Here is a 25,369-nt window from a genome sequence, read left to right on the forward strand (position 1 = left end):
ATGGCCTTTTCAGAGTCACTATCAATCTTTTGGTGTGTATCCGGATGTGTAAACGTAGATGTAGATGGTGCAAGGTTAGGCTTATTCCTATGTACATATTTCCAATGTATTTCAGGTGATACGGTGATTGAGTGAATAATACGTGACTCAAGCTCTTCACGATTTTTCCTAAGAAGCCGAGTGACCTATTTCTTGATAGTGTATACGCATACCATTCACCTGGATCCTCTTGCAGCTGAGTATCCAAATGTCCCTGCCTGACTACTTCACTGTGTCGTGACTAAATATATGACCGCCAAAGACTGTTTTTTTCACGTATTGCTTGGAGTATATGTTTCGGAAGTTTAGGTTTATTTCTACGACCGGACAAATTCTTCACCAAAGGAAAAAATTTATCCCTACAATCCATCAACACTTTTTTTTACAAAATCAAACGCGATGTCCGGAGAAAAATAATTATTTCTAGCTTATAAATGATATTAATAGACGAAATAAATTGTCGCATTGATTCATAATCAGCTTTAGCATATCAGGCCGATAAATCTCAAAACCTCTCTGTTGAGCATCAATATTCATGTAGATATCAAGCACAACGTGATCAATTTTACCTAAAGGCGGACGGACATCTATACTCAAAATATCATCGATTGACTTAGTAATAATCAGATCTAAAATCGATGGAATAGCATCTGTTCTGGCTCAAGATGGCCTATCAATATGCAGGTAGAGGAACAGATAATCCAATCTATCTAAAAATTGCTGCTCATACAAAGAAGTGGACTCGTACTATGTGCACTCTAATCTATCAAAGGTAAATTGAAGTCACCTAGAATAAGGAACTTTGAACTACGACTAGCAATACGAAAAATACACGCTAGAATATTGGTATTATTTATTAGACTCGATAAAATCACAGTAAGACTACGATAAAAAGCTGCAATACACATGTAAGTATTATGATAGGGCAACTTAACATCAACCAAAAGACACTCCAACACTGAGGCTACTAACGAATCAACGACTACAGAAAACTTAATAGAACAATGATCATAAATACAGATCCCTCTTTCAGGAGTAAGGGGGGTGGGCTATATCCTCTTGGAATTGTTTAATGGTTTTACTTTTTTACTTCTAATATATAATCGATACTCAATTAATTCTCCAAATCCTCTTGTTTGCAATTGAAATACCTAATAATCACGAATAACTTCCTATTCTATAGAGGTTTCAAGCTCTTATATACAAAAATGAAATTTTTTAAATTTTTTGCCAAAAGAAAGATCAAGGATCTGTTTTTTTCTCAGGGATGATCGTACCGAACCAATAGTTCTAAAAAATCAGGAGAGGGCTCAACTGAACGGAAATTAAAGTTTCTAGTGTCCTTTTTTATGTGACCAAAATAATTGGAGCGCATTTTTTGCACTCGTCCTTTTTTCTTAAAAAAAACACCCCCCCCCCTCGAAAATGTATACCCCAAATACCCTGATACACAGAAGAAAGTTTTGTACAATTTTTACAGATTTCCAACTAAAAAATAGAAAAACAACCCTAAAGTACAGTGTAATTACTGGTACACAAGCAAAAATTTTGAAAATGATCTTTTTAAACTTTTCATGGATAAGATTTGTCCCACCCTTCACAAATTTTGATTGGCATCAGTCTCATTGTTTCTTTAAAAAAAAGATCTAAAGGAAATATTTTTCTTCCAATATATTTCTATTCATTACTGACAATTTGCTAAAAAAAATTTCCACAAAATAAGTTTTTCAAGGAAAAGTAAAGAACTCCATTAAACCAAAAATGAGCACAAATTGAATCAAAAAATTTACCTAGCGTAAAATCACCACAAATCAGCATCAATAAATAGATGAAACCCCAAAACGAACAGAAATTACGATAAAAAACCGAGTCAAACTCAAAACGAGCAGAAAATAAAATGATTAAGACTCATAGCCCTTACGTCTGCCCAAGGCCAGAATATAATTTGCACTTTACTGGAAAAAAATTCAATGTTTTCACTTTAATAACCTTAATAGATAGAAAACAATTCAGATTTTAAACAATAAATATGAGCATATGTATATTAAACTGACAACACATATTCTTTTGTATTTTTTTTTAGAGTGCAAATTACACAAATATTCTAATGTTGGACTACTAGTTTTGATTTCACTTGTATGTTTTCTCCATATGTGGTCAGCCACATTAAATTTACACCCCCCCCCTCCCAACAAAAAAAAAACAACAACAAAGAACAAGACAGATTGTGTCAGTAATGTAAAGTAAAATTCTAATTGAGAGGCTTTTGTCTATCTTAGATAGCAGTCAAAGAAGGCAAAGAAAACTCAGAAATGAACCAAGAAATTTGATGATCCCCTGGGAATGAATTTTGAAAAACCTGTTCCTACCCATCCCCTCAAATAGGCATTGACCTTTTATAGTCTGTGTAACAGGCCAAGCAGTTTGAGAAAGTATTTGTTTAAATTGAAAACCTTAAAATGGCATAAAATCCTCCTGAAATAGTAATTGTATTATCACAAACTAACCCTAGGCTAGTCCCAATGGAAAAGAGACAAAAAAATAGCACTAGACCAAAGTGTTTATTATCACATTCAAAAAGATTAGGTAGGCTATAATCCTATCATCTAGCCTGGGCCAATCTAATCTTTGGTAAAAGTCTAGTTTAGTGACTTCTTGCTATCTCAGAAAGGGGTTAGGTTAGGAAATGAAACTGTCAGGGATGGGTCTACACTCTAAAGTATGTACAGGGAGGTATTTTGAAGTATCTACCTCTACTCCCTCTCTCTCTAGAGGGTCCTGAACTTTGATGACCATAAAAAAATGTGTGTAATAAAAGTGAAACCTTGCAAAATAGATCTTTTGCTTGTATGAAGTACAACAAAACTGTTTTCAGCTTTACAACTTTGCTCAATCCCAATTTATAAGGTTTTAAAGATATGCAAATACATCTCCTAAATTTTGAAAAAAAAAAAAACATTGATATGGCTCAGAATTCTGATCAAGTAACAAGAATTGCATTTTCAGAACTAAAGGCAGAGAAAAAGCAACTGCTAACTGAAAATTAAGGTGAAATGTTGTTTTGTCAAAACTTTAATAGGTAGGCTATAGACCTGTCATGTAGTTGAATTTCAGGCCCCTCTAGAGGGAGGAGTGGAGGTGGGTAATTTAAAATACTTTCCTGGGATATACTTTAGCCTGTAGAACCATCCCTGAAAGTTTCATTTTCCTAACCTAACCCCTTTCTGAGATAGCAAGAAGTCTATCTAGCCTTCTATCTAGATAGCAAACTAGAATTTTGCCCAATCTTCTAATGCAGAGGGATGAGGATGGGCAGAGATAGTAGCTTGATATCATTTTCCAGGGTTATATTTTAGGTTATTTCTGAAAGTTACCTTTATCTAACTAAGCTAGGTTTCTTTCCAAAGTAGCAAAAAGCCACTTAACTAGAACTTTACTGCAGTACAGGTGTAGTCTTGGGCTATATCTGGCCTGTCAGCCCTGGGGGCAGGGGGTTTCCATGTTAGTTGGCCATTACAGGCACACCTGCAATCACTAGCCTACTAGGTTATAAGCCTATATCTGAGAGTATAGATTAAGAATTCAAAGGATGAAATTCTTTTTCTGGTAAATAGGCCTAGCCTACAACAGATTCTACATCTGATTTAATTTACACATCAAACTTAAAGCCTTGAAATGGATCATGAAGTAATATAGTCTACTTTGTTATTTTTTGAAAACCTTAATCAGAAAAATAGACTAGGACCCATATCAACATTTTTATCTGATTCATTTTAGATTTCAAAGTAACCTTAACCTAACAGTAAGGCCTATGGTATCATATAAAAGTGCCTGTTGTAATTGAAAACAATAGGCTATTTATAAGGAATAGCCTATTATAATATTCCTGTTTTACCAAATCGCTAGATCTATAGCATTCATCTCAATAAAAGAAACATAAGCCAAGACTAAGAGAAATACGACAAAAATAAGCTAGTCTAATATGAGAAAAAACTCCAATTTTTCTTTCCCGCCATTTTTTATTTGAAATATGGCCGGTTTTATGTTAAAATATGAAATTTTTATCGAAAGTGATAAAATCCCTTTCTCTTCTACGCTCAACTACATACGAAAGTCGTATTTGTTATGTAGTATTTTAATGTCGTGTTATGTCGTATTTTTATGATTGGTAAATGACGACTTACACCTACTGACGACACGACTGCGTGTCCATGGATTATTCTTTATGGTTGATTGTGTGTGGCTATGCTGTTTGACCTGTGTGATTGTATGGATGAGTGGGGTTAAGGCCTCATTCAAGTGCTGATCTATATTAATCACTAATGTAAGAAAACAGTCTTCCTTTTTCCTTCTGTCTTTTTTTATGTGTTTGTGCTGTGGCACTGGTGATTTCTCTTCTCATATATATATATATATATATATATATATATATATATATATATATATATATATATATATATATATATATATATATATATATATATATATATATATATATATATATATATATATATATATATATATATATATATATATATATATATATATATATATATATATATATATATATATATATATATATATATATATATATATATATATATATATATATAGAAACAGATAGTAGCGAGTAAAAAAACGGTGTTTCGTGCCGCTGTTTGACAAGCTAAAATTTTTTACCAACTGGATGAAAACATTGAAGCAGGGCGCTCGGCCTTTCCCCATACGTGAAACCTTTGAATATCATGTGTCTTTGCTTGAAAATGTATACCTTTGCGCCATGATGACAAATTCCTATTATTTTGATTGAATGCCTGTTTTGCATCTTCAGGCAATTGGCTATAGATCAAAAGTAACTGCTTTGCCCTGTGCAAGAATACTTGTGATCACTTCTTTCCCGGGAATCATAGGAAAAAAAAATATCATTTGATTAGAAAAGAGCCAAAATAAGTTATTTCTTTCACTAGCCTAATCTCTTTCCATTTGCAGTAAAATTTACGTACTTATTCTGTATTGTTTCTTAGCGTACAGGAGCCATAGTTCTACTAAATATCATTAGAGTTTACAAGAGTTTAGGCCACCATAGCATATAATCTCCAAAACTATGTTCAAGCTGTATAATCAACTTTGAAATAGAAATCTGAAGAGGTTGATTTTGCCCATAATCGTTCTGATTTCTATATAAAGTGATCACATTCTGTTTCTTTGTAACTCCACATACTTATTTTTTCTCTCTATTTAAATTTTGGTGATGTGATAACTAGTGATTCCCCACCCACTTTTTTATCTGACTGCCAAATCCTCAAAAATCTTCATCACCTGTGAGCTTTGTCACTTCCTCGTATCAGTCACAAATTAAATGTTTTTTTCCCGAAATAAAAATCCTAAGGCAGAATTTCCAGTCTTAATTATGGAGGCCATAACTTAAAGAAAAGAAATAGATGGAATAATGTCTATCATTGAAAATTTTGAAAAATTTAAAGATATTGAAAGTACTACAAATTCATTCTTTTTTGAATGAAATTCAAAAAATTTCATTCAAAAAAGAATTTTCAAAAAGAAATTCAAAAAGAATTTTCTTTTTGAAATTCAAAAAGAATGATTCATTTCCTTGATTTTTGTCTAGGTCATATGAAAAAATTTGAATAATTGTTTAATTTTAATATAGATTGTGAATTGGTAACTTAAATACATGAGAGCCAGAATTAATGTAGGATAAGCTTGTTTTGGTGTTATTTGGTTGTTCTACATTTGCTTGTTTTTTCATAGGCATATATTTTGGGGGTGATACCTAACACGAGGATACAGTAAGGATTTTATGGTAGGCACGCCACTTGCCTGGGTAGAGAATTTAAAGTGCCGACACCCTATAGGCAAGTGTGTATTCTCCTGATGAGCCCTTGTGGTGGGTTGTTGCCTCTGAATTATTTCTGAGTACCTACTGAGTCATCTTCTCAGTAGGGGCCCATCCCAGGCCACTCAGCGCGTCCCCAGGTGGCGGATAGAGGAAAGCCTTGCAGATATGCAGGGTACCTCCGGTGGTGATGGAGGCGCGGACCAAGGGGGGACCCAGCCCCTGGGGGTCCTGAAATATAACTGGGATACCCTCGCCTGGGGGACATAAATTCAGGCGGAGGAGGAAGAAGGCCCCTCTGATGTAGACTGAGCTGGGCCCACCGGCGTGTAGATATGTCTCGTCAGCTTCAAACCTTCTCCCAACAATGGGTAAAATCGTATGGTATGGCAGATTATCATCGTGGGAGGATACTCTTCAGGAGGACAACTGCGAAAGGGCGGATGATTCAGCGACGAACAACGGCCTCTGCAAGTTGACGGAGAGGAGTGGCTTACCGCCATCTCCTAACCAGCCTTGAAACCTCTCCTTTTAACAAATGAATTATGGGCTCTATAAATCAAAGCAGAATTACTACCGCGTCCGGGGAAACCGATGAACCTAGCAATTTGATGATGATTAAGATGATGGCGAATGGAAGTAATATGGAACATACTACCGCGTACGGGGAAGCCAACAAACATGCTACCGCGTACGGGGAAGCCGACGATCATAATAGACCTATGACGACCCCCGGACGGGATGAGGATACCCTGCGACTCATCTCCACTAAAACTGTGCTCAACATAGGAACACTTACACCCGGACTCTAGCCAAACCAGGAAAAATAGATCTACTACTGAGAGAACTAAACCGATACAAGTGGGACTTAGTCGGGCTGTCTGAGACACACCTCCCCCGAACCGGTGAAGAAACTATCTCTGGAACCTCCCTCCTACTCTCGGGACGCACCGATGGCACTCACAGACAGGGTGTTGGATTCATCCTCTCACCAACTACAAAAAAGGCGCTGATCTCCTTCACGCCCGTATCAGAAAGGATAGCAACCATTAGACTAAAGGGATCCGTGTCAAACCTTACCATCATCCAGGTATATGCTCCTGACTCTGCCCGAAGCGATGAAGAATGCGAACAGTTCTACTTTCAACTTCAAAGTGTCACCGACCAAACACCAAAGAAAGATATGCTCATCGTCATGGGTGACTTAAACGCTATCACGGGCAACGATCAGATTGATCGAAGAGATGTAATGGGACCGCATGGCCACGGCCGACTGAACGGAAGAGGTGAAAGGCTAATTAGTTTCTGTAGTGAAAACGACCTGTATATAACTAACACCGCCTTTAAACACAGACACTGCCGTAAGGTCACCTGGAGATCCCCCGACGGAGTAACTGAAAACACGATAGACTATGTGCTGATATCTAAACGCTGGAAGTCCTCAATAATGGATACTGTATCCCTTCCTGGCGCAGACTTTGATTCGGATCACTCACTCCTGATATCCAAACTCAAGCTAAGACTGAAACGACTCCCAAGACGACAAGAATCCCTAGATTTCGGACAGAGCTGCTTAGCGACCCCATAAAAAAAGGCGCCTATACCACCAGCCTATCGTCAAAATTCCGAGCTATCCTAGAGAACTTCACTCCTCTCACTACCGTCGAAGAGATTGATCAACTGGCTGAGCATGCAACTTCTGCAGTTTTGGAGACAGCAAATGATGTCCTCGGAAGGAAAACGAAAGACGAAAAGCCGTGGATTACTGAAGAAATAATCCAACTATGTAACCAAAAGCGTCTCTGCAACAACAAAGCTGACCCATGCAGCCGAGACACCTATAAATATCTCAAAAGGAGAATCGAACGGGAAGTCCGAAAGGCCTTGCGTAACCATGTTACCGAGAAATACAAGGAATGCGAAACCCAGTTTCGGAACGGAAACAGTCAAAAACTCTTCAAAACAGTTCGTGAACTGTCTAGCAGGAAAGATCCCATCTCCACAGCAATCCTAGACAAACAAAACAACCCCATCAACGACGCAAAAATGAAGCTCGAACGATGGAAGGAATATTTTGAAGATAAATTAAATCCGCAGATCATTGCCGATCCCAGTATCCTAAACTCCTTCCCCATTAATGATCGAGAACCTCCACCACCACTCTTAAAATCAGAAACTGAGGCAGCGATAAGATCCCTGAAACGAGGGAAGGCCCCAGGACCGGACGGTATCACTGCTGAACTAATTAACATTGACTCAGAGGACGTCGTCGAATTGTACCACAAAGTTGTGTCAGCCGCATGGTCAACGGGCCACGTCCCACAGCTATGGTGTGAGGCAGCAGTGGTCCCAATCCACAAAAAAGGCTCAAGAAGAGAGTGTGAGAACTACCGCCTGATCAGCTTGACCAGTCATCAAACTAGAATACTGACCAAAACTCTCCTACGTAGAATCCAAGCAATTACAGCCTCCGTTCTGGGTGAATACCAAGCTGACTTCCGACCTGGACGATCGACCATTGACCAAATCTTCACCGTTCGCTAGCTTATGGAACACTTTGTCGAGTTCAACAGAGACCTATATCATCTCTTTATTGACTTTCAGCAAGCCTTCGATTTAATCTGGAGGAAAGGTCTGTGGCACATCCTAAGACATTACGGTATCCCCGACCAAATCGTCACGATTATTGAGAATATATACAGCCAATCCAGAAGCCGGATACTCACCACTGATGGACTCTCTGATGAATTCTCAACATCCTTGGGAGTTTTACAAGGATATATTCTGTCGCCCCACCTGTTCAACCTGTTTCTTCATGCCATACTGTCACTGATACCAGATGAACATGGAGCCAAAATAGGAGGAGTCCTAGTAAACAAGCTCGTCTATGCTGACGACATCGACCAGCTCTCTACAACGGCCGCTGATCTCCAAAGACAAGCAGAATGTCTGAATGAAGCCACAGTTTTACAAGGATGTATTCTGTCGCCCCACCTGTTTAACCTGTTTCTTCATGCCATACTGTCACTGATACCAGATGAACACGGAGCCAAAATAGGTGGAGTCCTAGTAAACAAGCTCGTTTATGCTGACGACATCGACCAGCTCTCTACAACGGCCGCTGATCTCCAAAGACAAGCAGACTGTCTGAATGAAGCCACAAAACCTTTTGGCATGCAAATTAACGCCAAAAAAACGAAAGTTATGGTCACGTCACGCCAAAAACAAACAGCTACTCCTTCCATAATGATTGACGGCCAGCCAGTTGAAACGGTCGACCAATTCGTCTACCTGGGCAGTCTCCTCAAAGCGGACAATTGTCATACCTCCGACATCAAACGCCGCCTAGCTCTTGCTAGCTCCAGTTTTAAAAGACTCACAAATATCTGGAAATGCCGAAACTTGTCGAACCAGCTGAAAGTTCAACTTTTCAACAGCCTGATTGTGCCAATTGCTATATATGGGTGTGAGACCTGGACCTTGAAGATCGAAAATGAGCACAGCCTACTTGCATTCGAGATGAGATATCTCCGTCGCATCGCAAGAATCACCAACACTGAACATGTGACCAATGAGGAGGTGCGAAGACGGCTGAAGTCCCCCGACACAATCCTAAATAAAATCAAACGACAACAACTGCGATGGCTCGGGCATGTCAAGAGAATAGACCACGACCGTCTACCAAAAATCTCCCTCGAAGGAACCATAGACGGATCTCGACCACGAGGATAACCTAGCAAGAGGTGGATTGAAAACTTTGAGCGAAAGCGCATCGTTGAGTTGACTCGAACTGCACACGATAGAACAACGTACCGAGCCCTAGTTCATGCCCTGTCAAAAGAAGTGCCCCCAAAACGTCATCGAGGATGGACGGGACTTAGGATAAGATAAGTAAAATAGTTTTTATTGTTTGGTAAATGACGACTTATACTTATTGACGACATGACTGCCTGTCCATGGATTATTCTTTATGGTTGATTGTGTATGGCTATGCTGTTTGACATGTGTGATTGTATGGATGAGTAGGGTTAAGGCCTCATTCAAGTGCTGATCTATATTAATCACTAATGTAGGAAAACAGTCTTCCTTTTCTCCTTCTGTCTTCCTTTTTTTATGTGTTTGTGCTGTTGCATTGGTGATATCAATGCTTGTCGCAAAAACACCAAAATACAAAATCATAATACTAATCTAAAGTAAACTGGCAACGACACACTAAACTACAAAAAGCTCTAAATAACACGAAGCTACGCAACACAAGCATCTAAATAAAAAGGCGTATTTACTAATGCACTCTTAAAAATTCGAACAGTCTCTGCCTCGACAACCTCCAAAGGCAAACTATTCCGTGGTCCGGCAACTCTACTAACGAAAGATAATTGACCATTTTTTTAATTAGTTTTGGGGGATTTAATTTGAAATCATGCTGACGAGTAGAGTGATAATGGCTAAATTTGAAAAATAAATTTGGATCAAAACCATCTACTCCTTTAAGTATACGAAACACATTTATAAGGTTACTACGACATCTACGAAACTTCAACGACAGGAGTTGAAGCCTAGAAAGTCTCTGCAGATAAGAAAGGCGCTGAAGGTATGGGACCATCCTAGTGGCCTTTATCTGAACCTTTTCCACTCTATGCTCATCCGTTAGATTTAATGGAAACAAAACCGAAGTGTTATACTCAAGAAGAAGGCGGAACATTGATTTATATAGTAGTAAGAAATTACGAAGGTTAAACTTACTAAAGCTTCTCATTATAGACGACAAACGATAATTTGCATTCTTTACAATTTCCGAAACATGCTTATCAAATTTCAATTTGGTATCAAAGTAAACGCCAAGGTCACGCACTATTTCGTTAGAAGGGATACATATGCCAGACATCTGGTAAGCATGCACAGGTGGGAGTTTACGAGCATAGTGTAGAACAACACACTTAGAAGGGTTTATGAACATGGAATTAGATTCGCACCGAGTCAAGAGAGTCAAGATCCTCCTGTAAAAGTTGCACATCGTTTTGGTCTCGTACTGGTTAAAAAATGTTTAATCTTAACAAGTTTATCTTGACAGTAGAATGTTGAACAGAGGAAAAAACAAATTGATGAATAAACAAAATAAAATTGGACCCAGGCAGCTACCCTGGGGGACTCAGCTTAACACATCAATTGAGGATGACATAGCTTCACCAACAACCACCTCTTGAGTTCTTCCAATTAGATAATGAGCAATAGATGGAATTGTTTTTTTACTCAATTTATAAGCTGAACATTTTTGAAAAAGGATGGGCATTGAAACTTTGTCGAATGCCTTCGAGAAGTCGATATAAATGCAATCAAAGGGTATAGCTAAATCGGCAAAACGTTGAAAATCCAAAATAACTTCAAGAAGCTGAGTATTACAAGACCTACTTTTTCGAAAACCATGCTGAGTAGGATTCCAAAGATAATATTCGCCAAAATACTTTTGAACGCGTGAAACAATCAACTTTTCCATCACTCGGCAGAAAATAGACGTAATTAAAATCGGGCGATAGTTTTTAAAATCCGACTTGGAGCCACTTTCATGAAGTGGCTTTACCAAGGCCTTCTTCCACCCTGAAGGACACAATCCATGCACCAAAGATAAGTTAAATATATGGGTAAGCGGTTTTACAATTTCATGACCAATTTGTATTCATTATGTTCGGAAATTATCTATATCCGTGTATTAGACGTATCCAATTTTGTATGAATAGCATAAACTTCAGCTATTGAGAAATGCGAACCATCAAATGGAGCAAGAATGTCCGACGACGCAATCAACTCTACTTGAGATGCAAAATTAGCTTCATTTGAATGAATTGGCTGTGTTTTAACAAAAATTGAAGAAAAAAATTGATTAAAAATAATGGCCTTTTCAGAGTCACTATCAATCTTTTGGTGTGTATCCGGATGTGTAAACGTAGATGTAGATGGTGCAAGGTTAGGCTTATTCCTATGTACATATTTCCAATGTATTTTAGGTGATACGGTGATTGAGTGAATAATACGTGCCTCAAGCTCTTCACGATTTTTCCTAAGAAGCCGAGTGACCTATTTCTTGATAGTGTATACGCATACCATTCACCTGGATCCTCTTGCAGCTGAGTATCCAAATGTCCCTGCCTGACTACTTCACTGTGTCGTGACTAAATATATGACCGCCAAAGACTGTTTTTTTCACGTATTGCTTGGAGTATATGTTTCGGAAGTTTAGGTTTATTTCTACGACCGGACAAATTCTTCACCAAAGGAAAAAATTTATCCCTACAATCCATCAACACTTTTTTTTACAAAATCAAACGCGATGTCCGGAGAAAAATAATTATTTCTAGCTTATAAATGATATTAATAGACGAAATAAATTGTCGCATTGATTCATAATCAGCTTTAGCATATCAGGCCGATAAATCTCAAAACCTCTCTGTTGAGCATCAATATTCATGTAGATATCAAGCACAACGTGATCAATTTTACCTAAAGGCGGACGGACATCTATACTCAAAATATCATCGATTGACTTAGTAATAATCAGATCTAAAATCGATGGAATAGCATCTGTTCTGGCTCAAGATGGCCTATCAATATGCAGGTAGAGGAACAGATAATCCAATCTATCTAAAAATTGCTGCTCATACAAAGAAGTGGACTCGTACTATGTGCACTCTAATCTATCAAAGGTAAATTGAAGTCACCTAGAATAAGGAACTTTGAACTACGACTAGCAATACGAAAAATACACGCTAGAATATTGGTATTATTTATTAGACTCGATAAAATCACAGTAAGACTACGATAAAAAGCTGCAATACACATGTAAGTATTATGATAGGGCAACTTAACATCAACCAAAAGACACTCCAACACTGAGGCTACTAACGAATCAACGACTACAGAAAACTTAATAGAACAATGAACATAAATACAGATCCCTCTTTCAGCTGAATTGTTAGATACTATATTATACTCTCCCCATACTATATTATACTCTCCCCATTTAGATGACAGGCAGTCTGTATTTGTATAAGTCACCAAAAAATTATCACTCAGACATTTCAACTTTTTTAGGGAGTCCCTCTTCCATGCTCGCGTAACTGTTTGGCATTTTACGAAAAGAGTTATTATTCACGAGGGTTAGCCCGTTTTTGCTACGTTTTATCTTCCAGTTAGTTTCGCCAGCGTCCAACTTTGATTTCAGCTCTTGTTTCAGGGCATCGTACTTCTGTTTTTCCTTCAGTTCAATGGTAGTACGCTCATTAGAGACTTTGAACAAGGGGTATGTAGCTTTGATACTAGCAGTCTCGGACATCAGAAAGAAACAAGCTGTATCTCGTTGTACCAATGTCTTGAACATCAACTTAATAGGCCTGATCTAACCAGGCATATGTTTACCATGTCTAACTGAGTAGCTACATTTCTTAAGGCAAAGTACAAGCAGCTTTTCGTTGAGAAATTTGCAATCGGTCCCATTTTGTTGCCTACGAGATGGCAAAGTAGCGTCTTCTGATAAACCAAACACGATCAGATTTTCCTATTTTTCCAGAGAATCTGACACATAGACTGAACTTAAGTGCGAGCTACTGTCACTGATTCCTCGTCCTTTTTCACGAATTTTTCAGTTAGGCTTTTTTCCAAGCTCTGACACTTCACTCCAATTAGGTTCTCGGTGCAATGCTGGACGTCGGAAAGTGTGCACTTATTTTTCAGGTCTTTCTCGATCGTCATCTTGCAATTTGGAGTGACAATCTTTGCACTCATCAACACCTTTTTTAGGCGAATGTCTTGGTCTTTTTCAGGCAACTAAGTTAAAAGGTCCTTTATTTTTCTCCATGACTGTACCGTTCTAATAGTGACAAAAGTGCGGGTACACCAGGTTTGAAACCAAAAGCGCATGTGGGTTAAGTTAAACAAAGTCAAACAGAAAAGTCCTTAAATAACAAGATTAACCTTATAAATGCGAGTTAGGGTAATACACCAGTCTATTGGGTCACTTATTAATAAATCAGGTAATCAGATTAATAATTATTGCCTCTGATTTTTGAAGATTTTTGGATTACACTTGGTTAAGATAATTAGACAGCGTTGCAGCGTTCATTATGTTCAACCTGGGTTACTACGATATGGTTACTGGGTATATTGCACCCAAGATAAAGATCCCCTTATTACCAAAGAAAAATAGAAGATAAGAGTTTTGTTTTGTGAGCATGCACACTGAATACTATTTCACTAATGATATCCAAGTTAATAACAAACAACTTAAGAATTAAAAAAAATCTGTCTATTCTATAAAATTTAAAGTAGCTTATGCTTTTTTCATGCTTACAGTATAATGTTTTATACCCCTTTCCATATACCTAAAATTTTAACCCACTCTTCGGTAGTATTTTAATATATTATCCCTTCTCCGATAGAGAAAAGCAATAGGCAAGACCGGGTTTCACGTGGCATGCACAAACTACTTTTCAGCAATTGCTAATTAGTCAATATTTGTTTTTATCCTTAGCTAGAAATCTTCTTATTTCCCTTCCCCCCACAAAAAAGAAACAAAGAAAGAAGCTAGGCTGCAAAAGATACAATTTAGATGTTTACCAATTCTTGAGATTAAAGAACAATACGCGAAAAAAGTGCGAAAGGAGTCTCAGAGGAAAATTTAATGTGGTTGTCTGCAAAGGTGATTGAACAAACCTCAGGAATGAAGATGTTGTCCTTCTTATATAGGCCAAAACTATGGAAAATAGACTGTACTATGGCCCAAATATCATCTTAGTGAAATTAGAGGACAGCATAATAAAGGTAGATGCAAAAATGATATCATGAGTCAAAGAGGCGGTGAATGGATCAAAGTCTGGGCGAGAAATACTTAGCTCTAGCTCTGGAAGACATCCCTTCGGAAGGAATCCCTCCACTTACAATCTAAAAGTAGAGTTACAAGAGGAGCTATTGGGGCAGCGCATCAAGAACCTAAAATTACTTCTGTTTTTTTTTTTTTTTTTTGAACAAATCTGTGTTCAATTTGTTTTGAACAAATCTTTCAAATACGCGATGTCTTCTTTGGAATAGATCAAATATTGTTTTCAATCTGGATTATTGCTTTCTAGGAACTCTGAAACTGAAAAAAAAATTAGTTAATTCTTTTTGAACATGCACTTTTTGTCATTCGTTGAAAGTTTTAATCGTCTTCACAATTGTGCAAATGTGCGCGTACTGAATGCATTGCTTCTTATTTTGTTGTCTGCAGTAATCAAAGAAAAGTAATTGGTGCATTCTATCGGTCAAAATTTTTGCTACTAGGTATTGTCAGTGGATGACATATTGAATTAATACTATCTTTTATACGAGTAAATGTTGCTGAGCTTCTTATGAAAAAGAATGCAAAAGTCACCAATGTTTAAGGATTTATATGTGGAATTTTCTGCTTTACATTCGATTAACAAATAATTTGTATGTTGCATATTCAGAACAGAATGCAATATCGATAGATCTGTAATTATTGATGCTGTATTGATCAGTACTCGGATGTTCAATACCATGTCTACAGAATATCAAGCCATGATTTTGCTCGAATGGAAGACGGGTCCTTCCCTCCCCACCACGTCCAAATATATACTTCTAAATTTGATTTTAGGACTACTGCGTCCTAAAATCTATCCTCTAGGATTTGGATCGGAGATTTTCACGCATGATAATGCGTAATATGATGATAACTCAGAATAAAACAAGATAAAATTTATTAATGAACAAACTATCATTAACATCAGAACACTAAACACCAAATACTGCTACAAATTTCGTTACCTGTTGATAGCTGAAATTCAACTTCGTCACAGACCGAATTTCATTTTTGAAATTTGTTTTAAGATTGTTTTTTTTTTTTGGTACTTGTCTGTTCTAGCGCCAATGTTGAAAGAAACTAAGTAGATCCGGTTTCTTTGTTAGTTTTTTTCAGCTTAGGGTGAGACAAGACAAAGACAAGTGACAGAACAGACTCACTGTTGTTTCATTCACTGTTTTTTCCACAAACTTACTAAAAAGAAATAAGTTTCCTTTTCGTAAGAAAGGAAAAGGTAAACAAAGGCTATGGTTATGATAGGCAGCGCAATTGTACTGTCTAAGCAAAGAGCAACGTGGGCACAGTGACACAATTTTGAGATATCCATTTTGTTCAGCGTAATAGAAAGGTCCTAAAATTACGTCTTTGATAATGAACCCCCCCACAGGCCTCAGGGCAAGGGTTGTAAGTTATGCCCTGGAGGTACACAAGGTATATATAACAAGGGTGATCGTATAAACCTCGGAGGGGGATCATTGGATTCAAAATCAGAACTTGTAGGGCCCTTTTTCAGATTCAGAGTGATCGGAGGGTGGATACCCCTCCGCGCACCTCGTATTTTCCCGAAATGCATGTGATAGAAATTTTGAGATGGTCATTTGTTGCCGTAGAAATATCAAAAAAAGCTCATTCGATCGGGAATTGAAAGGGCTAGTACCCTTTCTAATAGTTGAAAGTGATTGGAGAGCAATTAATCCCCCTCCCACACCCACCATTTCCCCAAACACATCTAATCAAAATTCTGAGATAGCCATTTTGTTCAACGTAATTAAAAGGTCCATAAATTATGTGTTTCAGGATACCCCCCCCCCAAAGCCCTCATTGCAAAGGTTGTAAGTTATGCCTTGGGACATATAAGGTTTGCATAGAAAGGGTGATCTTATAAACTTCGGAGAGGGCTGATTGGATTGGTAATCAGAATATCCGGTGTCTTTTCAAGATTGAGACTGATCGAAGGGTGGAGCCCCCCCCCCAGACACACACACACACCATATATGTTTCCGAAACGCATCTGATATAAATTTTGAGTTGATCATTTGTTGTCATAACAACTTCAAAATAAGCTCATTTGATTGGAAATTGAAAGGGGTACTGCCCTTTTTATCAGTCAAAAGTGATGGGAGGCAATAAGCCCCCCCCCCCACGCACATCAATTCCAAAAACACATTTAATCAAACTTAGAAACAGCTATTTTGTTTAGCGTAGTTTAAAGGTCTGAAAATTATGTCTCTAAAAACCTCCATAGGCTAACTTCTTAAGACCAGAACCATTTTCCACTTTAGGCCTACTGAAAAATAAAAAACGGCTGTGGATTGTCAGTTTAGTATACAGACACTCATATATATTCTTTAAATTTTAGTTAACTTTTATTTATTAAAGATAAAAAAGTTAAAAAAATTTAAACGTGTTTTGTTGTTTAATTTCGTAGAATAAAAGGAATAGAATGGCTTTTGAGTCTTTGACGGGAAAGTGAACGCAAAACCGATATTTGTCTTAAAAAACGATAAGACAAGATAAGTTTGCTCTAAAATAAGATTAGTAACTGATAATCATATATTATAGGTATTGTAGCTATTAAGCTATTATATTAAGAAATTTGTATTTTTGATGAGCTACATTACTGAAGTGTTGAGGTTATGCCCCAGGGGCGTTTAAGCTTGTTATGGAAGGTTTGGTTGTTTAAACTTTAAAGGAATATCATTTGACTGGAAATTTATAGTTCTAGTTCCTCTTTAAGAGGCAAAATTGACGTAGGGCAACAAGCCCCCCTCCTTCCTGACAACCTGTTTTCCCCAAACGCGTCCCAAAATTGTGAGATAGCCATTTTGTTAACAATAATCTAAAGAGCATATTACGATAACTTCAAGGTGGACACAGCCCTGCAGAGCCCAAGTGCAAGAAATGTAAGTTATGCCACGGGAATATAGGGTTCTTATGGAACGGATGGCTCATTCAATTGAAAGTCGGAAGATCTAGTGCACTTTTTAAGAGTCAAAAGTGAAAGGAGGACAATCACCCAATTCCTACCATTCCCCCCCAAAAAAAATTCAATCAAAATTTTAAGTGAACTATTTTGTACAGCATTATTGAAAGATCCAGTAATAATGTCTTTGGGGATGTTAGCCTCTCCACATTGTCAACTTATATTGTTAATTTAGACCGGTGATTCCCAAAGTGGTCAAGGTTGACCCCCAGAGGTGCACGAGAAGCTTGACGGGAGTCTACGTTGATGTGACAAAAAGATGGGGGTTCAGAATTAGCAAAAGTGGGTCCAAAAAATTTTATCTGGTTTTGATAGTGATTAACTAAAATGCTGGCTTGACTTTAACTATTAATATAGGCATATATTATTTTAAGAAGCTCAGCGACTATTATTTGTAAAAACTTGCATATTTTATATTCATTACAACATGTCAAGACTTGAAAAGGATTGCCGCTGCCGTCACCGCCTTCCACAATGCTTGTTTAGACGTGCAAAGGGACGAAATACGACTTGTATTTCTTGCGTCTTGTATTGCGATCTTGTTTGATTCTTCACCAATAAAAAATACGAATTCTAAGGATAAATGTTTTTCATTTGTTTCCGAATTTTCGAAAGGAAAAGTAAAGTGAATCGTTGTCTGTTTGTCAATGTCGGAAAAAGTAAGTAAGTATCAGCCTTTATGCTATAACTACATACTTTTAATTTATTATTTAAAGATTTATTTTACACGTAAAAAAAAAAAAAAATGAAATTGGCTCAGTCGTTTTTATAAAACTCTATTGATCTTAACGATTTATTGCTTTTAAGATAAAGAACAAGTTTGCTGACAGTTCTTTGCTTATTTCATTGCAATAATTAATCTATTAATTTCATTACTCCCTTTCTGTTAAAATAGTCATATACTGTTAAGTAAGATCACTATAAATTCACTATAACAATGTTTTTTTAACGTATAGGTGGGGTAATTGACACGAAACAGGGCTGAATCCAAGAAGAAATGTCGACAACACACAGTGTTGTTTATTTAAAATTTGGTTTTATACCATCAAAAGAAGACAAGCGGTTGCTCATGTGCCTTTTAGACAACACAGTTTTGAGCAATGACTCTATGAAACCATCAATACTCGAAGATCATCTAAGAAGGTGTCATCCTGATAAATTAGATAAAGATTTGGAATATTTTCGAAAATTGAAGGAAAAAAATGAGGACCTATTGTGCACAGTATGTTTGCTTCAACGTCTGAAAGAAACGATGATGGCTTGCGAACATCTTACAATATCTTATTACTTATAGCGAAATCTGAAAAAACCACACACCCTTGGAGAAAAGTTACTTTTACCCGCTGTTGAAGAAGTTTTAAAAACTGTTCTGCACAAATCACCATTCGACATACTCAAAAGAATTCCTTCTGTAAAAACACGTACTGATGAAATGAGCTCTGATATTGAAAGTTTCCTATGTAATTATCTGCAAACAACTCATTTTTTCTATTCAACTGGACGAGTCAACCTTACCCGGTACTGAAGCATTATTATTGGCATATGTTCGATTTGTAATAGACCAATAAATTCATGAAGGGTTACAATTTGTAAAAGATGGACACGAAAGGTGAATCAATATTTTTTGTCCTGGATGATTTTTTGAAGGAAAAATCGATTTCATTTACAAACGTTATTTCGGGGGCAACAGATAGAGCTCCTGCCATGGTCGGGCGATAACGTGGGTTAATAAGCCATCTTAAAAAAATTATACCAGAGGTAACTGCAATTAACTCGGTCATCCACCGAAACATCTAGTAGCGAAAAAATTTGAGTGAGAAATTGCACCAATCACTTCAATTTGTGATTAATGCAGTTAACAAAATAAGAAGCAATGCTCTGAATATACATTTATTTGCACAATTGTGCGATGAAAAGGATGAAAAATTTCAACGACTGCTCTTACAGACTGAAGTACTCTGGTTATCGAAGGATGTATGTTTAACAAGAATTTTACTCAATTTTTGAATCAGTATTAGAGTTTCTGGAATGTAAATATCCAGATTTAAGAGAAAACCTCATCAATTCGAAAGCAGATATCTTGTATTTGACAGATTTGTTCATAAAATTTTATGACATTAACTCACAATTACAAGGGGACAGTCTCAATTGAATAAGAGCAAAGGGTGTAATTTCAGCTTTTCTTGTCACAGGTAGAGTGCCCTGGTGAGGATATTCAGATATACATTCAATATTTAATTGCCCTGCATGATGACTTCAAAATCAGATTTGAAGATATTTTGTCGATGGAAATACCACCATGGATCATAAATCCATTTGAGAAAACGGAAATGGGCAATGTTGCATCACATGAGGAGCTACTTGAGCTTAGCACTAATGAGGAGCTAAAGGTGAAATTTAAAAGAGATTATCAAACATTCTGGTTGAAGGCAGAAATACCCGAAAAATATCCGGCACTGTGAGCAATTACGAGAAAGCTTTTGATAGCGTTTCTATCGTCATATCTTGTCGAAAAGACTTTCAGTGTCGTTATAAACCTTTAAACGGAAAAAATGAGCAGATTGAATATCACAGAACGGAGAGATCTGCGGTTATTCTTAACCAAATTGTAAAAAATCGTGTAATAACTTAGAAAAACTTTTATAATTCAAGCAGAAAAGGGTCAGTTTTCTCTAGTATATCTTTGTCTTTATGGTAATATATGGCTCATTTTTCTTTTTTACTGTCATCATCACTTGATTAGGAAAAATTCGCTCCAACATTGCCCCCCCCCCAGATTTTAACAAAATTACGTCACTGATTTTTAAGATCTGATGAAAAACCTGGATTTCATATACTAGCGTCCTCATACTCAATTATTTTATTGTCCAGAACTTTTTTTTTCTTTTGTCTGCGAATCAATCGATTTTAATAATTTGCAGCCAATGTCTAGTAGCATTGCGCAGTTTTGAAGAACCAATTTACCATATTAATTGTTAGTTTGTTAAATACACCATTTTATTGGTATTTATTTCTGCCCCTGAAAAAAGGTCAAAGCTGACCTCTTATCCTATTTTCTGTTCCTGTTGGGGTTTATTTCAATTTCCTGTTCGAATGTCAATAATAAAAAAAAGTGACTGAAAATTAAAAGAAAAAAAAATTCACACTAAATGCAGCCATAATATCTTTTTAAGTTAAGTTACTATTTTTGTAAGTTACGTAAAATTAAACCAGGCTAATTTTGGATACTACATATTTCGGAGTCGTGAGAGAACAGTCTGCTTCATACCTTGAAGTCCATATCCACCCCGTTGATGTTAGCATCCTCAACAGGTCTTATAACCCCAGCATGCAAAAACATAGTGTAGAAATTAATGATTAGCTGTCGAACTTCCAGTTTCACAACGGAATGTCTTTGATAATTTACTTCGTCTAAAACAACCAATTGACAAGCATTTGACCTAAAATGATGATTAATATGAAACAAATTTTTAACAGTTTATACATATTGCCAAATAATTACCCTCTAAAAAGATAGAACAATTTGTTTTCAGAAATAGCTGAATTCGACGAAAGCATTTAAATTTGTTATTTTGGACAGATTATACGTTTTGCTCCTTGGCTAAGATTCCAAATATTTATACAGCTATCCTGAATTCTAGCCTGCCTTGGCACATATGATCATAAGATATTTAAGGCATCTATTGATATCTTAAAGAAGAGACAAATTCTTCAGTGATTATTAAAGCATGAGGAAGCCAACTGAAAAAGAAATGATTTACTTATAGAATTTGATAGTGCAGAAGAGAGCAGGAGTAAGTTGGAAGAGCCGTATCAGTACCGACCGGCTTAATGGTCTTAAACTGCTAGGGATAGGTAGCTCAGGTACCCGCACTTCCCACAATCGATAGCAGTGTACTTTTGTATATTATTGCATGTATTCATTGTTTGCTGACTGGAGAATAATAGTGCTTCCAGTGGCTATTCTGTTTAATGAAGGGGTCAAAGTGGTGAAAGGACTTCACGATAGTCTATACACATGTAGATAAAAAAAAAATTAATTACCTACATTTGACGTTGCACTTTGAGATTTTGTGGTGCCTCAAGTAATTGATGATGCTTCTGTAATAATTCAAAAAATTATTGATCATACAAAATAATCATACAAAACAACTGAAAAAAAAAAACACGAATTTAATGTTTGGGAGCAAAGAGTGAATCAGCCAACAGAATGGGGTGCAATACAGATGTCCATAGCAATATTGACCCCTCTTAGCTTTGTATTGCGACGAGTTATCAGTGGCAGAAAGAGTGTATTTTTGCATGAAATATTTTTTATGGCATATAGATGCTTATTTCTTGCTTGTTCCGTATCTTATTAGACCGTCTGAGCGCAACTTCAGTCTGGTACTCGTCAAAAACTTGTATAAGGGCAGGAGTAACTCTGGTACATTCACTAGATGCTCTCTACAAGAGGAGTAATAATTTCAAAAAAAAACAAGAGCTAAGAGCTCATATGGCACTTGTGACGAGGCGAGAAGAGCTAAGAGCCAAGAGATCATATGGTATGAGCTCTAACAAAATTCTATGAATCAATAGATTGATTTAAAAAGGAAAATAAGAGGCTTAATACCGGTCAAGATTTAAAATAAGAGCTCTGAGTCACAAAGTCCTTCTAAATATCAAAATTCATTAAGATCCTATCACCCACTCGTAAGTTATAAATACCTAAGTTTTTCTAACTTTTCCTCTCCCTTTTGCCCCCCAGATGGTCGAATCTGGGAAAATGACTTTATCAAGTCAAATTGTGCAGCTCCCTGACACGCCTACCAATTTTCATCGCCCTAGCACGTCCAGAAGCACTGAACTCGCCAAATCACTGAACCCCTCCCCCCAACTCCCCCAAAGAGAGCGAATCCAGTACGATTCTGTCAATCACGTATCAAGGACATATGTTTATTCTATCCACCAAGCTTCATCCCGATTCCCACACTCCAAGTGTTTTTCCAAGATTTCCCCCTCCAAATCCCCACAATGTCAAAAGATCTGGTCGGGATTTGAAATAAGAGCTCTGAGACATGAATTCCTTCTAAAAATCCAATTTCATTACGATCCGATCATCTATTCGTAAGATATAAATACTCCAATTTTCATGTTTTCCAAGAATTCCGGTTCCCCCCTCCAACACCCCCGAATGTCACAGGATCTGCTCGGAATTTGAAATTAGAACTTTAAAGCACAAGATCCTTCTAAATATCAAATTTCATTAAGATCTGGTCACCCTTTCGTAAGTTACAAATACCTCAATTTTCAAAATTACCCCCCCCCCCCAATTCCACCAAAGAGAGCAGATCCGGTCCAGTTATGTCACTCACGTATCTTAGACAGGTTTCTATTCTTCCCATCCAGTTTCATCCTGATCTCACCGCTTTAAGTATTTTCTAAGATTTCCGCCCCCCCCCCAACTACCCCCCCCCAATTACGCTTGATCCGGTTGAGATTTAAAATAAGATATCGGAGTTACGAGGTCCTTCTAAATATGAAGTTTCATGAAGATCCGATCACTCCTTCGTAAGTTAAAAATACGTCATTTTTCTTATTTTTCAGAATTACCCCCCCCCCCCGCAATTGAGCGGATCCGTTCTAATTATGTAAATCACGTATGCAAGACTTCTGCTTATTTTTCCAACCAAGTTTCATCCCAATCCCTCCAATCTAAGCGTTTCCCATCATTTTAGGTCTCCCCACCCCAAACTTCCCCCAATGTCACCAGATCCGGTCAGGATTTAAAATAAGAGCTTTGAGACACGATATCCTTCTAAAAATCAAATTTCATGGAGATCCAATCACCCGTTCGTAAGTTAAAAATACCTCATTTTTTCTAATTTTTCAGAATTAACCCCCCCCCCCAACTACCCCAAAGAGAGCGGATCCGTTGTGGTTATGTCAATCATGTATCTAGGACTCGTGTTTTTTTCCACCAAGTTTCATCCCGATCCCTCCACTCTAAGTGTTTTCCAATTTTTAGGTTTCTCCCTCCCAACTCCCCCCAATGTCACCAGATCCGGTCGGGTTTAAAATAAGAGCTCTGAGCCACGATATCCTTCTAAATATCAAATTTCATTGAGATCCGATTACCCGTTCGTAAGTTAAAAATACCTCATTTTTTTATTTTTTCAGAAATACCCCCCCCCCCCCAACTACCCAAAAGAGAGCGGATCCGTTCCGTTTATGTCAATCATCTATCTAGGACTTGTGTTTATTTTTCCCACCATGTTTCATCCCGATCCCTCCACTCTAAGTGTTTTCCAAGTTTTAGGTTTCCCCCTCCCAACTCCCCGCCCCCAGCACCAGATCCGGTCGGGATTTAAAATAAGAGCTCTAAGACACGATATCCTTCTAAACATCAAATTTCATTGAGATCCGATCACCCGTTCGTAAGTTGAAAATACCTCATTTTTCTAATTTTTAAGAATTACTCCCCCCCCCCCCAACTACCCCAAAGAGAGCAAATCAGTTCCGATTATGTCAATCATGTATCTGGGACTTGCGCTTATTTTTCCCATCAAGTTTCATCCCGATCCCTCTACTCTAAGTGTTTTCCAAGATTTTAGGTTTCCCCCCTCCAACTACCCCAAAGAGAGCGGATCCATTGTGGTTATGTCAATCATGTATCTAGGACTCGTGTTTTTTTCCACCAAGTTTCATCCCGATCCCTCCACTCTAAGTGTTTTCCAATTTTTAGGTTTCTCCCTCCCAACTCCCCCCCCCCAATGTCACCAGATCCGGTCGGGTTTAAAATAAGAGCTCTGAGCCACGATATCCTTCTAAATATCAAATTTCATTGAGATCCGATTACCCGTTCGTAAGTTAAAAATACCTCATTTTTTTTATTTTTTCAGAAATACCTCCCCCCCCCAACTACCCAAAAGAGAGCGGATCCGTTCCGTTTATGTCAATCATCTATCTAGGACTTGTGTTTATTTTTCCCACCATGTTTCATCCCGATCCCTCCACTCTAAGTGTTTTCCAAGTTTTAGGTTTCCCCCTCCCAACTCCCCGCCCCCAGCACCAGATCCGGTCGGGATTTAAAATAAGAGCTCTAAGACACGATATCCTTCTAAACATCAAATTTCATTGAGATCCGATCACCCGTTCGTAAGTTGAAAATACCTCATTTTTCTAATTTTTAAGAATTACTCCCCCCCCCAACTACCCCAAAGAGAGCAAATCAGTTCCGATTATGTCAATCATGTATCTGGGACTTGCGCTTATTTTTCCCATCAAGTTTCATCCCGATCCCTCTACACTAAGTGTTTTCCAAGATTTTAGGTTTCCCCCCTCCAACTCCCCCGAATGTCATCAGACACAGTCGGGATTTAAAATAAGAGCTCTGAGACACAATATCATTCCAAACATCAAATTTCATTAAGATACAATCACCAGCTCATAAGTTAAAAATACTTCATTTTTTCTATTTTTGCCGAATTAACCGGCCCCTACTCCCCCCCCAGATGGTCAAATCGGGAAAACGGCTATTTCTAATTTAATCTGGTCCGGTCCCTGATACGCTTGCCAAATTTCATCGTCCTAGCTTACCTGGAAGTGCCTAAAGTAGCAAAACCGGGACTTTAGGTTTTCCCCCTCCAACTCCCCCCAATGTCAT

The 25,369-nt window shown here is 37.5% G+C and overlaps 1 protein-coding gene across 7 annotated transcripts in view; it reads right to left on the reverse strand.

The window, feature by feature from the left end:
* LOC136042062 (uncharacterized) overlaps window positions 1–25,369 on the reverse strand; it is a 79,778-nt gene that overhangs the window by 28,499 nt on the left and 25,910 nt on the right. For 4 of the 7 annotated variants that reach the window (XM_065726929.1, XM_065726930.1, XM_065726933.1 and 1 more), the window contains exon 4: window positions 20,993–21,164. Coding sequence is in view for 2 of the 7 variants with exons in the window: in XM_065726935.1 (XP_065583007.1) it covers window positions 20,993–21,164; window positions 21,769–21,854 (258 nt within the window). In the remaining 5 variants the exon portion in view is untranslated. The other 3 variants (XM_065726935.1, XM_065726934.1, XM_065726932.1) reach the window with 3 other exon arrangements.

Source organism: Artemia franciscana, unplaced genomic scaffold (assembly GCF_032884065.1).
Source record: "Artemia franciscana unplaced genomic scaffold, ASM3288406v1 PGA_scaffold_58, whole genome shotgun sequence".
Classification (NCBI taxonomy): domain Eukaryota; kingdom Metazoa; phylum Arthropoda; class Branchiopoda; order Anostraca; family Artemiidae; genus Artemia; species Artemia franciscana.